Below are 19,251 nucleotides of genomic sequence, written 5' to 3'. Positions count from 1 at the left end.
CCGATCACAAATGCAGACATGGTTTTATGTTTACGCCGCTCGATGCAATGCAACGCGTAAACAGACAGTATAAGTCATTATAATCCGTATTTATGTCCCCACTGGATGCAACAAATGCCTTGTTTATAATGGGTTTTAATGTTTTTGTCTCGCTGCTCCGGCCGGACAGGGCATCACAATATGGTAAGGGGCGTAACATTTCCGTCACACGCTTGAGGTATTCGGACAATCACAACGCACTGGATAGCTGGCCAATCAGAGCACACCTCGCTTTTCAGACCGATGAGCTTTGTAAAAATTGACCGAATGCACACTGAAAACATTATTTTTAATGGCTTCAAACCTCAAAACCAAAAGAAATAAAAAGTGATTAAAAAGAACTACTACGCAACATGGCAAACAAAAAAGGACATTCGATTTCCAAGCTTCTCAAGCTGCCTTTTCATCGAGTCCTTGCAGCTAAGGCTGTGCAAAAAATCGAATGCGATTTTCATGAGCATCTCGTCAGTAAAGTCGCTCCTGTGATTAGTAGTAAATCTCCAGCACATACTTTCAGATGGAGCGGCATTTACTACACAGAGCCGTAATTCACTGACAAGCTACACAAAATCGCGAAATGAATCAGTGATTTGAACGAATGGTTTGAAAATGAATGACTCAATGAATAAATTTAGAATGACTTATAAAGACAGTCGCTTGGCGCCACCTATTGGCGTAAAGATATACCTTAGAAAAGCCTAAACACGCAAACAAAGAAGTGCATTTATCAACTAAACAATCTGTCAGTGTATGAATATTTTGCTATAAACTTCTAATATATTGTTTTTAAGTTATATTTTTATACGCATTATTACTTTTGCTTCACCGACGAAAATATTTCCAAACAAAGTCACAATTGGGTCTGTAGCGCATCTCAGAGCAACTGAGTTTTTGACATTTGAAGAGCAGGTCATATGGTATTTTAAAGTGTCCTCTACAGTCCCCTACAACAGATTTGAATGCATCTAAGGTCAGAAAACATTGTAATTTTCTCAGAATATACATTTAATATTAGAGTCATTTGCCAATGATTTCTGAACGATTCGTTCCAAGCAAGTTCGGAGCAAACCCCTCCCTTCCATAAGTCTACTCTGCTCTGATTGGTCAGCTGGCCAAGCCTGTTGATATTGGCACAGAGAGGAGTCCTTGAGCAAGTTAGCGAGCGCTACCATTGACAAAGCACTTTGCATAAAACAATAATATAGTGCTCCAATCCGTTCTTATAATAATGACATAAAATACTTCGAATTGTATTTCTGTGGTATCCTTGAACACAGCGTCTTCTCAACATGATGTAAACACACTAACTAGCTGAAGTGTTTGTGGGCAGGTCAGACTCTGTTCGTATTTCGCGGGCAGGCGGGGATTATGCAAATGTGTTACCCAGTGACGTATACCGGTAACAGGCAAAAGATTCGAAAATATGACGACTCGTTAAGGCGATTCAGAATCGACTCTCTCTTTTGAGAGACAATATCTTTATTTATCATGCACTTTTTTGATTAACAACTTTGCAGATTGTTTTCATTTAAGGTTAGCTACGTTATAAACTGCCATATGAAACCCATATTAAAATTAAAAACCCATATGACCTGCTCTTTAAGTGAATGATTTAATCAATCAATCATAAGGACAGTCACATAATGTTTAATCCCTTAATGAATCAGTGTTTTGAACAAATAACTTGAATGAATGACTCAATTAATCACTTTATAATAGTCGTTTGGCGCCACCTATTGGCGTAAATATGTATCTTGGAAAAGCCTGAACACGCGAACAAAGAAGAGCAACTAAATAATGTCAGTGCATGCATATTTTGCTATAAACTGTAAATATATATATATTTGTGTGTGTGTGTGTGGGTGTGTGTGTGTGTGTGTGATTTCTGAGTAAAAATTTGTTTCCGATATCTTTTTCAGTATACATGTTGAAGTGCTGCAGACAGTTATGGCTCCAACAAATATATTGTTTATATATATATATATATATATATATATATAATCAATGGCTATAACACTATATTTTTATATCTGAGAAGTACAGATGACCAAAAATCCAATAGACATCAAGTCCATTGATTTTCAGTCTTTTAAGTTTTATAATTTAATGGATAGGCTACATAAAAAGCACAGGGGAACAGGAGAATAATTCTGCAAGCTATGAATATTCAAAAGTGACTTAATTAAATACGGCGAACATTCCATTATCGCACTTCTGCGGATTTCATTAAGCAGCTGATGCATTTGCTTCATAAAACGAGGAACTCAAGGCCACAAATATACAAAATAATGGTTGAAATACGTGAATCAAAGCTAGAGAGAAAAGAAGAGTGAAAAAACATGTACTCTGACCTAATTTCACTCAACACAAGCTGGGTATGACTGGTTAGGATTGAATTAAGTCAAGTACTTGCAAATGAAGCTCTATTCACGGTTGGTAAGAGATGACACATTCTTGCCATATTTATCTACCATTTTTGGCTCCATTTTGGGCACAAAGGCAACTGAGGTGGTACAATTCCTGAGGCTTTTAATCAAGAGATCTCTCAAACTACGCTCGAATTCCAAAATCTGGAATTAAACGCCACAGATTTCCATTTAAACACAAATATATGTCTTATTCGTGTTCCATTTTAGTTTCTCCTAGACAGGCATTTCGAGTCGTAGATGAAATTTCAATAACTGAGAATTCAAAGTCTCCTGAGGTATGAAAGAGCAACCTCCGAGCAATAAAGAAACATCTTGCCTCATCTTAAACCTGATCAAAACCTCCTTACCTGTGAAATAAATCAGATCTAATATAATATTATAATACAGCACAGCTATATAAAACAGGATTACTTATTTCCTGCAGCTCCAAATTGCAGCTAGCATTCATCATTCTACATTTGCTGTGAAATCAAATTTGTTCTGATTTCTTCCCACAAATCTTTAAGACGCCTTCGCCATTCCCATGATGCATCAGAATCCTGCAGTTTTTGTTTTTTTTTCTTTGCAGAATGTGGATGTTCTGTGTGATGGATACGATGGCATGTCTGAAAAGATGAGGCGACAGAAGCAGTGTTGTCTTTTCTCGATGTGTAGCCCTCATAAAATATCCAGGATACTGTGTGGAGTGGATTGTATTATTATACATTGTGTTTTTGTGGCTATATGAGGGGGAAAAAAACACATGGTCATCCACTACGAGGGTACGAAGCCACACTGACACAAATTCGAAAACTTCAAAGGTCAAAAGGCAACATTGGATTCGTGTCATATCGGCCTCTGGCTTCCCAAGAGTCCCTGGTCTCATATTGTTTTCTTTGCTGCATGAATTCACAGGATCATTGACCTGAAGAACTAGTAAAATGTACAGCTGAGACTGTGAACAAAAGGGAACACAAATCCACTGCAGTGCAAGAAAACATACAGTTTGCCTTCAGAGCACATTGGAAATATTTTTTTAAAACATCTTTTAATAATTTAACTGAAGTAATGTAACATATTTGAACGTTTTTTTTTTTTTAAATAAATGTTTTTTAAATAATCTTTTAATAACAATAATTGTTATTTAACTAATGTAATGTAACATATTTGAATGTTTTAAAAATATAAAAGTTAAAAAACAGTTCAGTTTTAAGCACCATACATCATCATACACCAAAAATAAAATAAAATAAATAAACACACACACACACAACATACAGGAATGAACTGGAGATGTTCTATAAAATAAACTAATACAGTTTTAATAAAAAAGATAGCTATTAGACATTGGCTGGAATGAAGTGTGACATTGCCAAAGCATTTTTATCTGCCATTTTCTCTACAGGAACTGTTAAATTACTCAGTAACGAGATTAAAAACTGTGGAGGCTGCAAATTAGAATCAAACGCTCCTCAAAGTCAACTGAAAAGAGGCAAGCCTCATTTGACCGTTATTACGGCTGATAACATTACTGTATTACTGTAAGATAACAGGGCTGTTCCTAACACGTTCATTATGGTGCTGTGAACGTTTTAACATAATAACCTGAATCAATATATATGTTAAGTTAGTAAAATTAACTTACCTTGGAGCAAAAGCAGCCCAACACAACAACAATATGCAAGAATTGTATAAAAACAGGGAACTTCTTAAGTAATCCATATAATGTGATTTTTGCCTGTTTATCTTGAGTTAACCCTTTGCCTGCTGTTTCGGACTGTGTTTGCACCTCGCCTGGGCTCTAGCTCGTGTTATTGGGTAACCCCTCATGTCAAGCCCTCTGGATATTGTTAACCGCTTATCGACCACGCCCGTTTTGGATTACTCTTCTGTCTTGCCCTCAATATACCTGTTTGCCATTGTCTGACCCATGCCTGTTTTATGACCATGTCTCTGTCTCCTATTAAAGCTTTGCAAATGGATCCGCAAGTCTCATGTCTCGTTCGCCCCGTAACAGTTTCCAGCTAATAAACTGCTTCATGTTGACTGGCTCCATTTTGACATTATCGTAAATTAGAGAATTCTGGGAAATAAAGTGTTCTTTCACCATATAATTGATGTTAATATTATTAAGTCCTATATAAATAAATATATTTTGTTTTTTTGAAATAAATTAATACTTTTATTCAGCTTGGGTGCATTAAATTAATCAAAAGTGACAGTAAATACATTTCTAATGTTACAAAAGATTCCTATTTCAAATAAATACTGTCCTTTTCAACTTTCTATTCACAGATGCTGAAAATAATTGATCACGGTTTCTGCAAAAATATGAAGCAGCAACTGTTTTGAACATTGATAGTAATAATGATAATAATAATAATAATAATAAATATTTCTTGAGCAGCAAATCAGCATATTAGAATGATTTCTGAAGGAAATGTGACTCTGAAGACTGGAGAAATGATGCTGAAAATTCAGCTTTTATCACAGGAATAAATGACATTTTAAAATATATTCAAATAGTAAGCAGTTATTTAAAACTGCAATAATATTTCACAATATTTGTTTTTACTGTATTTTTTAACCAATTAAATGCAGCTTTATTGAGTGTAAGAGACTTTTCAAAAACATTATGAAATATTACCAAACCATAAACTTTTACATTTATTGTATTTATAAATTACTATTAATTTATTTATGATGGTATATCACATAATTTAAATACACATTTTTATAATCTCGTGTTTTTTATAAATATTGCAAAGTTGTGTGAATGTCTATATTAGTTACAGGGATTTTTGTGAATTTCATCCAATTTTACATTCTACTGGTTAGATTCTAATTCTGCATTCTGTTTGCTCATTAAATGGCGGAACGCATTTTAAGGCGGGGCTTAAGGGCTCAACTAGCATCAAAAATGTAAATCCAGAAATCTCCGAACACAAAAGCAGAACAAAGGCTTTCTTTGTGAGTCTCTCTACATCTTACGGCTCTCCTTTTCTAAGGTTAGGGAACAGTTCCCATGTGCACTCGGTGTGTGTTCAGAGAGATGGAGTATATTTAGCACCCAGCAACAGAGCTGGAGCCGATCGTTCTTTCTTTCTTGTCACACTGACTTCATCCAAGTTACAAGAAACCGAGTCACTTCGGCTGCCTGTAACACAATCTATTTTAACATAGTCTGAGCCGATCGGCACATCGACTGGCACATTGAAGGCTTTTTAAAACACAGTGCCACGACACAGCAACATTTACAGCTATAGCGCAGAACAGCAACAACATAATCGGCATCGAATCAAAGCAGGCCTGACTGGAAGCTTGTACACAAGGCATTAAAATGCATTCCAGTTTGATGCATAATTCTCATCGGAATAATCCACTGCTATTTCAGGACGCTGTGACTCTGGAACAGACACAGTGTCACATTGAGCAACGATATAATAGTGATACCTAATAATACAGTTTTGCTTGTAATTACAGAGTGTCGCAGGGCGCGAGACAGCCTCCCCTGTGTGTAAACGTGAGATGCCTCATTAAAGACATAGGGCTTCTCGCGAATGCATCTGAGAGTATACTCCGCCAGGTTTTAAATAATATATCACATGTAAAACAATGTAATCTTCCTAGAGTGAATGGAAGATTAAATATTTAAAAACTGCGCGAGATGTAACAGATCTGATGTTGTCTGAAGAAACGCAAGAGAGATTGCATCATCTGGAGCATTTGAAATTTTGGGGATTGAGCTGGAATATGCAACAAGGTCTGAGAGTATACTCCGCCAGGTTTTAAATAATATATCACATGTAAAACAATGTAATCTTCCTAGAGTGAATGGAAGATTAAATATTTAAAAACTGCGCGAGATGTAACAGATCTGATGTTGTCTGAAGAAACGCAAGAGAGATTGCATTATCTGGAGCATTTGAAATTTTGGGGATTGAGCTGGAATATGCAACAAGAGTTAAAAACAAAAATAGATGCAAACAATTTCTTTTTAATGGGCCTATAATTATGCCTATAATAGACTGTGCTTTATACACAAAAGTATGGAGGCCCATTTCTGCCACAAAATAAAAAAATAAAAAAATACAAAGGTAACTGCAACTTTTTATTTTACAATTCAGACTGTGTTTCTTATAATTCTGAAAAAAATAGATAAATCTGAATTGCAAGATAAATATTGTGAGAAAAAAAAACTGAATTCTGAGTTATTGCGCAATTCAGATTTTCTCACAATTCTGAGTTTAGCTAGCAATTCTGACTCTTTTTCTCGCAAGATTTTACATTTTGCAATATTTACTTTTTTCATGCAATTCTGAGTTTACATTTCGCAATTCTACTTTCTCGTAATTTTGAGTACATATCTCGTAATTCTGAGTTTATATTTCACAATTCTGACTGTTTTCATTTAATTTTGAGTTTACATCATGCCATTCTACTTTCCCATAATTCTGAGTTTACATTTCGTAATTATGAGTTTATGTCTCACAGTTCTGAGTTTATATCTCACAATTCTGACTCTTTTTTTTTCTCACAATTCTGAACTTACATCTGACTTTTTTCTCACAATTCTGAGTTTATATCTTGCAAAATTCTGAGTATATATCTAGTAAATCTGAGCTTATATCTCCAAATTCTGACTTTTTTCTCACAATTCTGACTTTTTCTTGCAAATATGAATTTTCTGACTTTACATCATGTAATTCTCTATTTATATCTCAATTCTGACCTTTTTTGTGGGTGAATTGTTTGCTGTTACCTTATAACTAAATAATATATAATTTTTTGTATAATTTTAAAATTATTTTAATGAATAGGGTGTTAATACAACAGACAAAAACATGCAAATGCATTCATTCTTAGTAAATTCCCATATACATTTTATTTGCAAACCTTCGGTAGTCCTAGTTAAAGGGATTGTTCACCTAAAAATAAAATTTCCATCATCATTTAATCACCCTCATGTCGTTCTAAACCTGTGTGACTTTCTTTCTCCTGTGTAACGCATAAGAAGATATTTGTTTGGCTCTTTTTGTCTATGTAATGAAAGTCAGTGGGGTCCAAAACAACATTGAGTGGACCCCACTTTCATTGTATGCACAAAGAAGAAAAAAATACTTTTCAAAATATCCACATTTATGTTCTACAGAAAAAAAGGTAAGTCATACAGGTGTTGAAACAGCATGAGTAAATGATGGAATCTTCATTTTTGGGAGAAAAATGCTTTCAACCAGATGTTCAATTTTTTAAAATTAACATAAAAAAACAACAGCAACAGGAGAGATGCTACAATCATGTCTAGGAATTGAAACCCAATTGAAACTTTCATCACATGAGATGAAAGGTGATGTAGAAGGAAAGATTCAGTTCTCCAATCAATTTCTAACACAAAATCAACCGTACAAACTTAAGTGTCTTCAAAATTCCTGTAGATAATAATGCACCGGTCAGTCCTCCTGTAAAAACAGCCATTACTCATGCTAGTCATAACTTAATGAAGAGTTATGATCTTTACTCAATTAATATCGGTGAAGCTTCACTGATCTCTGAAGACCCTACCAAATCAAAGCTGTAGAATGAACGATGATGAGTTGAGCCGATAAATGAAAGTCGAAAATTATGATTGCGTCTCACGGAAACATCCATTTCATCAAATATTTAAAAGCCTAATACAAAATCAATTCTTCAGGAACAACATTAGGATCGAGAAACCGCGTCCTCCACATTAAGTTCAAGAGTTTCACCATTAATTCAATCGCTCTTCCCCTCGGAGGAAAGAAGGTGATAATTGAAGCCACACTGATGGAAAGAAGAGAGAGAGAGCATTTTTTTCTCCTCAGTGTATGTGGCGAACACCACAGGTCAAAGTTAATATCAAACCCACAAAGCAGTAATGAAAAAAGGATTAGAGTGGGAGGAGGGGGAGACGGAGAGAGAGACAGAGCGAGAGAGAAAGTTTGCCAGGGGTGGTCTTACCGCTGATGCAAAGGCTGAGAGAGCACAGACTCTCCTCGCAGGTCTCCGGGCTCTCCGCCTCCCAATGAGACACTCTTTCCCTTTTCCTGGGAGACATCTGTCTTACGATGTTTAAAACCCGGTTCACTCTATCCATCCTTCCCTTAGCTCTGCGTGACTGAATGTCCCACGATTCCACCCCAATGTGTCACATTAGACACGGAGAGTCTTCTGAACGAGCGCGTAGAGGAGACGCTCTGGCTGCTAGGATGCTAAATTTACGTCTGTTTTCGTTTGATTTTTTTCTTGCTTCTTTGCAACAAGCCAAGAAATGGGAACAGAGGGGGGAAAGAAATAGAAATATATCCCAGTTTGCCTCTCTCTCACTGTGAAGCTTTATCCCACTGCTTCCACAGCACAACTAGCAGTGAGTTGATCTTTTTTTACCTCCCTCCCTCTATCCAGCTTGCTCTCTCCGACTCGCTCACTCTAGCTTTCATCTTTTTCACGAGGGTCCTCTCTAATCAGCTAATAATACCTCATTAGAATTGGGAGAAATTGGGGAGGGTTAACCTTAGGATGGAGGATGGACTGAGAGCTGTGAAGTGGCCAAACAGATAGGTAGATCTACCTTGACGACTTGAAGAGATCTAATTGGAGTTTTGTATATTTTAGACTGTGTCTGTTAGCTTCAATGACATCTATATGTGCTAACGTACAGCTAAAAGTTGACAGAAGTCATTGTCTTGGGAAAAAATACAAATATTAATGATGAAGTGGATCATCTTGCACTTGGGGACGTAACCAAATATTCAACCAATCAAATGCTGTCTAGAGTGAGAACATCCCTCCGTCACCTGCTGCTACAGTACAATAGGTAGCATTATCAAGTAGCAAGTAGCATATAATGATTTTGTTGGTCTGCTGGCTATGTTAAAAAGAAACAGGCCCTGCACTCAATTATGCATACTTCCTTACTATATAGTAGGTGAAAAACAGTATGTTAAGTTAATAATATGCCATAATTTGGAGGGCAGAAATCACTGACCGAAACAGTGACATTTAATTAGCATTTCTCCAATTTAACTGTCTAAAAACTACAGTAGAACACAGAAGATCAAAAATAAGGAATGATACAAACATTGTATAAAGTAATCAAATGTATAAAAACACTGCATATTCTTCACTGTGTGTGAATTAAATACATATTTCTTATTATTAAAGTTACAAAAGTGATTTAGTCAAGAGCAGTGAGAGATTTTTTTTTTTCTATTTTGTTGTTTGATTAACATAAATGACAGAGAGCAGGAATATTAGACTGTTGTCACTTTAGGAGCTGCCCGGATTCAACATACTGTTTCACATGTGTTTTCTTTCTCAGCTGTTTGCTTTCACTTAAGACCAAAATTACTGTGTTTACAATGTAGCGAATTTCATGTGATGAACTCTGCTAATAAAAGATGTCTTCCCCTTTAAATATTCCTTATCGGGATGTGACTTCGTTGTTAGAGCGGGAAAAAAAATGTCCAGTGTCATGAGACACAGTAGCGTTTCACATGGTAGTTCGATGCTGAAGCCGAACTATGAGTGTTTGAATCTCCCGCTGAATCTACTGTTGAAGTTTTTGGAGTGCTTGGTTCTCCCGCTGATGCTGTGTTTGGAGTGATTCGCGTCTGCCGCTGAAGTCGTGTTGGGAGTGTTTGATTCTCCCGCTGATGATGTGTTTGGAGAGAAATTATGCCATTAACATGATTTAAAATGGAGATTGATGATAAGCCAAGCATGCTAGGGAAAGTGTAAGTGCAACTCTCCTTTTTTGTTGTTGTTTATTCTAAAAGAAAAACGTTGATAGTTATTCTTGTGCTAATTGTACTTCACTTGTTTGTGTTTAGGGGTGGGTTTTGTTTTCTTTATTTGGATTTGGATACTGTTTCGAACTACCTATGCTCAACAGACATTTCGTAACGCGTTTGGTGATTCACGCTATGAACGATGTAAGTTCAGCGGACATTTCTAACCCTATTTGCAGATTCAATGTATGAACAATACATGAGTGCAAAATACATTGCTACATGCATTTTGAATAGACTGGGAGTTATGAATTTGCATGAATCTACTGTTGAAGTTTTTGGAGTGCTTGGTTCTCCCGCTGATGCTGTGTTTGGAGTGATTCGCGTCTGCCGCTGAAGTCGTGTTGGGAGTGTTTGATTCTCCCGCTGATGATGTGTTTGGAGAGAAATTATGCCATTAACATGATTTAAAATGGAGATTGATGATAAGCCAAGCATGCTAGGGAAAGTGTAAGTGCAACTCTCCTTTTTTGTTGTTGTTTATTCTAAAAGAAAAACGTTGATAGTTATTCTTGTGCTAATTGTACTTCTCTTGTTTGTGTTTAGGGGTGGGTTTTGTTTTCTTTATTTGGATTTGGATACTGTTTCGAACTACCTATGCTCAACGGACATTTCGTAACGCGTTTGGTGATTCACGCTATGAACGATGTAAGTTCAGCGGACATTTCTAACCCTATTTGCAGATTCAAGGTATGAACAATACATGAGTGCAAAACACATTGCTACATGCATTTTGAATAGACTGGGAGTTATGAATTTGCATATGAATCACATTTCAGTGGAGTTGTATTTTTGTGTCTGTTTTTCTGATATGTTTGGAATGGTTGTACTTATGATATGTTTGAATTTATTGTACTATTGCACTCAGAAGGCATTATGAATTTGTGATGTATTTCAAGAAAATGTGAATATATGTTGTTTCACCTGCTTGGCTGGTTGATGAAGGGTCATTTGAATTGATAACATAACACAGCAAAATAAACAGGATGTGATAGGGGTCCTATAAATGGATAAAAAAATGTATTAGATTCCTTTGGGACGGTTTGTTTTAAATTATTAGAAATTGTCTGGAGTAGCTACCAGGCTGGCACCTCATATGAAAATCGTCACAACAAGTATACTTGCCGATACTGGCCTTCTGACACATACAAGTGTGTGTATTTAACCGTTCAAGGCCAATAAAGTGGCAAAAGTAACTCCATTCAATACTCCATAGATTCTCTATGATCACCGTCTTCAGGTGCGCACACCTCTTTTGACAGCACTCAGAAACAGTCTCTCAGACAGTGCATGCATTTTGTGAAATTAGTTCTCTTTTGCTGCTGATTGTGTTTCAATGGCTTAAAATGACTTGTTTTTAATCCGCAATGCTTAAAAATGCATGCAAACTATACATTTTTGAGAACATATAGCACAGAAATGTGACTGTGTAACCGCCGTAGAGATGATAGTCCAAAATCTCTACCGGTTGTTAAATTTCTACCAGTTAATCATGTCTACCGGTATATCACCCACCCCTAGTGGACACTAGTGCTCAGATTAATCTCAAACTCAATCTTTCAGTTACTATTTTCTGTTGATGTGTTGTAGCACATCTGCCATCCATTATTCACAATAAGCTTTGTAGTTAAGGCAAAACTTATACAAAAAACTAAGACAAAATAAGAGTGTGTTGATGATATCGCTGTCCTCCGTTGTTTGGTCAAACAGGAAGTCCCTTCCTCAAACTCATACCATTGGGTGTGAAATTAACTACCCACAAAATGGTGCTGCTAATTGCCAAGAAACGCAATGATGTTGGCAGCTGCCCTAACAAACAAATGTTTGTTGATGTTGCCCGAGAAGGCGTTAATCTCCTCGTAATTCCCTTTAAGTCTTTTTGGGAAAATCATCTCTCAAGGAAATGCCACATGGCGAGTCTCTACACAGCTGTTCGCTCTGCATCCCTCCCACACAGAAGAAGAAGGAAAGGGGAGCGCCAAGGAGAGAAGCAGAGAAAAGAAAGCTCTTTAAATAAAGTATTAACATCATTATGTTCTCCAGAGGCCGTGGAAACACCCACAGGACATTGTGCTAATCCGACAAAGTGGCTGCACATGTACGGGAAGAGTTCATTACCTACTTTCCTTCAAAAATAAAACATAGCGGGGAACTCAAATCAAATCGGTCAGGAAATTCATCCTGTTGAGGAGTTGAAAACCAGATAGAAGCTTTTAAAATGGATTATATCTAGGTTGATTTGTCATTATCCACTTTCAGAATCATATTTTATCAAAGGTACTCGTTGATGCCTGTTCATACAATTCTTGAGAGTTTGGATGACCTTGGCAAGACAGGTAAAGACAGGTTTTTGAAGGTAAAGTACTAGAGTAATGAAGATATTTTACCTCCATTACTATAGTACAACTTAACAAGTACATTCAAAGTGTACTCTTTTATTTATATAGGTGTCATATCACATGATTACCTGAAAGAAAAAAACACACCAAATTACATATTGTAGAAGTTTCTATGTTACTGTCTGTTTTCCAAACATCTTACTTTTGCTTGGCGAACTCTGCCTTACATACAGTAGTTAAAACTTTTCAGAACTGTTAGCTGAGACTCAGGTTTTTGATCAATTATTCACAAAAGAAGAATTTTTGTTGAGGAATTAACTTCATAGAGAATAACATTTCCCTCTGCACTTAATGAAGAGATGACACAGCTAGCAAATAGCATCTCAAACTGCTAGCATGAGGCGAAAACCTCAACAAGCCTGAATATGAAGTCTCACACACACTCATGCATAGATGCAGTAGTAGTGCTGGGAAGTAACCAACCAAAGGTAGCAATGCTCTGTATACTTTTTTAGTAGCGTGACAGTACTTTGGCTAACTTCAGACCAGTCTACTAACAGTATATGTACCAAGCAGTGTAGTGCTAAATGCTACATCAGTACTACATCGTATTATAAACACATCTTTACAAAACACAATTAAGTATATCTTCCTAAAATGTTCTAACTTGTGTAGTAGGAAAAATTTGATTCTTTTTAGTTAATCAATTCATTTTATTCAGTTTGAAATGAAAAATGCTGCCATTTTGTTGCTTTCTATAGTAAAACATTTAGTTGTAAGCTACTGTGCATCGCTATTTGTTAGTATCAGTTATATTCTCATTCTGATTATTTCAAAAATCATTAAAAAACTCTCAAATTTTTTAAACCACAAATACTGCTCTGATATAAATTATAAAATTTCACAGCTATGTGTTTAAAATCCATTGCCCCGTTAAATAGCTGTTATAGCTAATTATTTTAGCTGTACACTGTAAAAAAAATTCTGTAAAATTTACGGTAAAAAAATGGCAGCTGTGCCGGAATTTTACCATAAAATATACGGTAGCAACGTTTTAGGTTTTACGGTTTTAACTTTTTCCACTTCCAAAAACGGTATACTACCGTAAAATTAATGTCCAATTCATGTAATGTCCAATACAGTTTTTCACCGTATATAGTAGGGGAATTTATCATTAACCATTTAACAGGTTTTTACTGTAGCATTTTTACAGTCTTTTACCATTAAATTCACGGTCATTTTTTACAGTGTATGACTACAGTTTAACTGCTTTAAATGAGTAGCTTGTCAAGCTTAAATTATCTTCCTCAGCACTGCTATACATCTCTTACAAGTGATAGTCTGCATGAGTCATATGAACAACTTTTCAGGTACTTTTTTGTCCCAGTTAGAGCGTAACTGCCAGAATTCCCATCCAGTTTTATTGTCAAAGTTTCTTTAAAAAAGAGCAGCCTGAATATGCTGCCTTCTCCCTTATGTTCCATAGAAGAGGGAAAAAATATCGCACAGAGTGACATTAGGGTGAGAAGATGATGACATTATCATTAGTTTTGAGTGAACTATCCCTTTAAATCTATTTCCTCTGTGTCCTTAGGCTAATTACTGCAGAGCTAACCCAGACATTGGTTCAGACGTTGGAAACTGTGAACGTTTTAACACGACTGCTAAGCGTGGCAGCTGAAATCGGTTTGAAAAGTGGAACACTGATTAAATGCTTGAAAATCACTTTTTAAAACTCCATTCTGCTGAGCAACTGTTTCCTTTGAGTTCACCTGTCTCACGAAGTTCTTCCTCGGCAAGAAGGACTGATCTGGAAATCTAGGACATGAGCAGCCGTGTTCATCAAATAAAACGGTTTGCATGCATGGAAAATGGGAGTGCATTGGGTTCACTGACATTGGAAAGGAAAAATCAAGGATAGATAGAAGCACCTGAGTATTTTGCATAAAGTCAGAAAAGTCAGGATGATAAAGGTGTCCTAATATCATAATGAAGACAAAAGCCTCATTAAAAGATAAAAATTTAAATCCTGAAACAAAAATTCTTAACCAAACTTTTTCACCGCTTCATATCTGAACATTCTTTTTGTCCGCAAAATCAGTCACGTGGTCCAACCAATGTGTAGAGCCTCATTAAAAAAAGTAATTTTCAAATACTAAAAACACACACACATAAGAAATACATTATAGAAAATCTCTTAAAATACAAGATAATTTGACCTTTTTATAATTTTTAAGGTGAGGGGGTTTTTTTTGGCGATAAAATGTCATGTGGTGCAACTGCCCAACAACGTATTTACAAATGATATATGTGGAATTAATAATTCACCAGAACATCCTTGAGAAACATACCTTTAAAAATATATGTAGGTAATAAATAGGATTTGAACACTCACATGTATTTAAATTGTAAGGAAAATTATTTGACGGTTAAACCAACAGGACATTTTTTGTCATGTCATTTTTTTATGTAAAAAAAAATTGAATACAAAAACAACTTTTCTAAGAACTTAGGGTGTGTTTTAAATTTATTTTTTTATTATTTTCCCATTACAGTTTTTAATAATACGTTTATGGAGCTTTATTGTCCTATTTTACAACATCAGTCCCTATTCACTTTCATTACATGGAAAAGAGCAGCATGAACATTCTTCTAAACATCTTCTATTGTATTCCATAGAAACTGTTAAATAATATGGGTTTAGAATGATATGAAGGTGAGTAAATTGTTTGACCGAATGTATTTCTAGGTAAACTATTCTTTAAGGAGTTGTTTAATGCAGACAGTACACCCAGGGACAACACAGTCAACCAGTCCTTGAAAATATCATCTGATATGTGTCATTTCAGTCACAAACCACCTTTAAATAGTTGCCATGTTCATGTGGAGTTCCCATATGCTTGTTAATGTAAGGAGAGGAATGGAGTTCGCCGGTTTTCTTAAATTGTCATACTTTCAGAGTTTTAACTGGGTCAACTGTGTGCTGAGGAAAGATAATGTGCTTCCTTTTCATCCCTGACAGAGAGAGATGGAGAAGAAATGGAAGAGAGAAAGAGAGAGAGCGTCTGTATGGCTACATCTGAGCTGGGTAAAAATGGGATCAGTCAGTCAGCCCGCACACACACACACAACTAGCACCGAACTAAAGAAGACCAGTCAAAGTGATTCCCTGTGGCATATTAGAGGAGTATGATATAGAGTTGTTGAAGTTTGTTTGTGTGTGTGTGTGTGTGTGTGTGTACGTGTGTGTCTATGATCGTCAAATTCTCCCAAGACTATCTCTGATTATGGTCCATGTCACCCCACAACCCAGAGAAATAAAAGCCCCAAAATGACCACATCCCAAATATCAAAACTCAAAATATGCCATTTCCATACCTAAAATACATATTTTACAGTCACCGTTATGCAGGTTGATCATTAACACAGCTAAAAGGCATTCTATTGGCCGTCCTTCACAAAACTTAACTTAACATCTACCACAGTTTTATCATAGGTAGAATTCAAAATGTTTCAATACAAGCATTTCAGTCAAATGCAATTTATACAATATTTCAAACCTTTAACCCAGGGGTGAAAATCAACCCGCCGCAACAGTTTAAAATCAGCCCAATTCCGTGCAAAAAATGCGGATTTGGCAACCCTGCATCCAACACTAGCTGCATCTAAAGTGATTTAAATACTCCTCATATTGATAGCGGCTCCCTGATGCACGAAAATTATATTCAATATTAGAATGTTTGCGGGAGCAGGCTGTTCAGAAACTCAGCGGGAGTGGGATTAAGAAAACCGCGAGCAGGGCTTTAACACAAAAATACTCGACTGTAGAAAGCAAAAGCCGAATCCCAGATATTTTGGGAGATTTAGAAATCCCGGCTGGACGCATTTTTTTAGGTCCAAAAAGAGGACATGTCCGGGGAAAAGAGGATGTATGGTCACCCTATTTTAGGAAACAATGTTAATGGTTATTCTCTTGCACATGATTGGCTAGCATTCACAACTGATTTCAGAAGAATCTAATGTTAGCTTTCTGTGAAGGTAAAATTTTCACAATTCCCGTAGAATTTCATGTTAGCATGTTGCTAATCTAAGTTCAATACTCTAACATAAAGTAAACTTAATGGCCATTCTCATGCATACATGAATGGCGCTCCTGGTGTAACTACACGACTAACATTCACAATTGATTTCAATAGTCTGATTTTAGCATGTTGCTAGCTAACAGTCCAATACTCCACCATTAAGCAACGTTAAAGGGATAGTTCACTCAAAAATGAAAATTATGTCATTAAAAACTCTAGTAAACCGTGTGAATGTCTACTGTCCACATAGCGTCTAATTTAACCTATAAGCAACTGATTTAAAAAGCTCTTCTTAGGAAATAACATTAACAGCTATTCTCTCGCACATGACCGACTAGCGTTCAAAAATCTAATGTTAGCTTGCTGCTAAGCTAAAAGTTTAATATGCTAAGGTTCAGTAACCTTGACAGTCATTCTCATGCACACATAAATGGCACTCTTCACGCAACCACACGATCGACTAACGCAGCGGTGGCGAACTCCGGTCCTGGAGAGCCGCAGCCCTACAGAGTACAGCTCCAACCCTAATTAAAACTCACCTGCCTGTAGCTTTCTAGTAACCCTTCAGACCTTGATTAGCTTTGTTTAGGTGTGTTTGATTAGGGTTGAAGCAAAACTCTGCAGGGCTGCGGCTCTCCAGGACCGAAGTTCGCCACCCCTGGACTAACGGTTACAAGTAATTCCAATAGAATGTCAGGTTAGCTTTTTGCTAAGCTAACAGCTCAATACTTAATGTTAAGCAAAGTTAAGTCATTCTCATCCACACATAAATGGCACTCTTCATGCAACAAGATGATCAACTATCGTTCACAATTAATTCCAGTAGAATTAATTCTCATGTTAGCATGTAGCTAACACTCACCATTGATTTCAATAGTCTAATTTTAGCATGTTGCTAAGCTAACAGCCCAACAGTCCACCATTAAGCAATGTTAAAAGGATAGTCCACCAAAAATGAAAATTCTGTCATTAATTATTCACCCTCATGTTGTTCCAAACCCATAAGACCTTAGTTCATCTTCAGCACACAAATTAAGATATTTTTGATGAAATCCAAGAGCTTTCTGACGCTGCATAGACAGCAAGGGAACCACGTTCAAGGCCCAGAAAGGTAGTAAGGACATTGTTAAAATAGTCCATGTGACATCAGTGGTTCAACCTTAAAAACCTCAAAAATTCCATCAAAAATATCTTAACTTGTGTTCTGAAGAAGAACGAAGGTCTTATGGGTTTGGAACGACATGAGAGTGAGTAATTAATGACAGAATTTTCATTTCATTTCAGAACTATCCCTTTAACTGTCATGCACACATAAATGACATCCCTTACGAAACCACGTGATTGAATTATGTTTGCAAATGCTGATCTACCAGCTCAGTACTCTAATGTTTGTAGTCATTTTCATGTATGCATAAATTGTGCTTTTCAACCAACCACACAATCAACTCACATTTACAATAGAATCTAATGTTAGCCTATTGCTCTAATATGCAAATAAGCACCAAAAACATAAATATTGTATGAAATAATTAACTTTTAATTACATTAAAAAAATTGTTTTATTCATACCCTTCAATCCGTCCATCATCTTGGACTGTTCAATGAACTTGTTGCAATGCATTCTGGGATTGCCATTTCCACAAAGAATACATGCAATTATGCCTTTGATTTTGTGTAGAATGTGGCAATATAATTGGTCTCTTTGTTGTTTATAACAGCCTTTGTGATGGAGAACACTACGCCCATGGTGCCTAAAATGTTGCCAAGGTGGGCAATTCACTGGAGTTCAAAAAAAGATAACTTATTTTTTTATCATGAACTTCTTCCATCATGATTCAGATAACAACTCCACATTGTAACTTGTAATAAAAAGTACAACTTGTGGTATATTTGTCTTTCTCAGAGTTTCTTAATCTTTGTGTAAACCTGACATTGATTTTGGCACAGAATCCACACTGATATGTAGGCTCCGTTCCAAACCAATTTCAAGGCATGATAGACGTGCTCAAGGCTTGAAGGCTTTTCCAAAGGATAGGTAATGTTATTGTGCAAATCAGGTTTTCTGTTTGATTTAGGCTTAAAGATAGACAGATATATCTTTAGCCATGCTTTAGGACGGGAAACTACTCCCAGTCAATATTAACATACTTAAAAGTTTCAATTTATAGGAAAAGTTTGATTTACAATCTTAATATTGGCTGTCGCTAATTTACATTATTAGCTTAGCAACATGCTAATATCAAACTCTATAGGAATCAAGTGTGGAAAAGAGCTGTATCCTCAAGTTAATTTCTGAAAATGCTTTGATTAAAAAAAACAAAAAAACAAGCAATAACATGTATGTTCAGGAGAATTTAACCGCCACTCTCTGAGTTTTGAAATCTGGAGTCATTGTTCCAGTGGAGATGTTTCCAGTCTCTGCATTTTGGATGAAGGCAACATCATTAGTCAGACAATAATGCTCATAGGGTTTTATCTGTGGAGATAAATTCATGGTAATAAAATGCTACATAAAATCGCCACAGTGCTTCTATGCAATTCAAATGAAAGTTAATTTTTAATATCAAATGTGTTT

The 19,251-nt window shown here is 36.1% G+C and overlaps 1 protein-coding gene across 1 annotated transcript in view; it reads right to left on the bottom strand.

Moving 5' to 3' along the window:
- The window catches only part of LOC107719945 (glutamate receptor-interacting protein 2-like), a 144,596-nt gene extending 136,034 nt beyond the window's left edge, over positions 1-8,562 (bottom strand). The window contains 1 exon segment of the mRNA XM_016527501.1: positions 8,427-8,562. Coding sequence (XP_016382987.1) covers positions 8,427-8,562 — 136 coding nt within the window.
- Between the last annotated feature and the right edge of the window lie 10,689 nt (positions 8,563-19,251).

The sequence above is a fragment of the Sinocyclocheilus rhinocerous genome, unplaced genomic scaffold (assembly GCF_001515625.1).
Source record: "Sinocyclocheilus rhinocerous isolate Xijiao unplaced genomic scaffold, SAMN03320098_v1.1 scaffold2466, whole genome shotgun sequence".
NCBI lineage: Eukaryota > Metazoa > Chordata > Actinopteri > Cypriniformes > Cyprinidae > Sinocyclocheilus > Sinocyclocheilus rhinocerous.
This window is presented reverse-complemented; position numbering and strand designations above follow the sequence as displayed.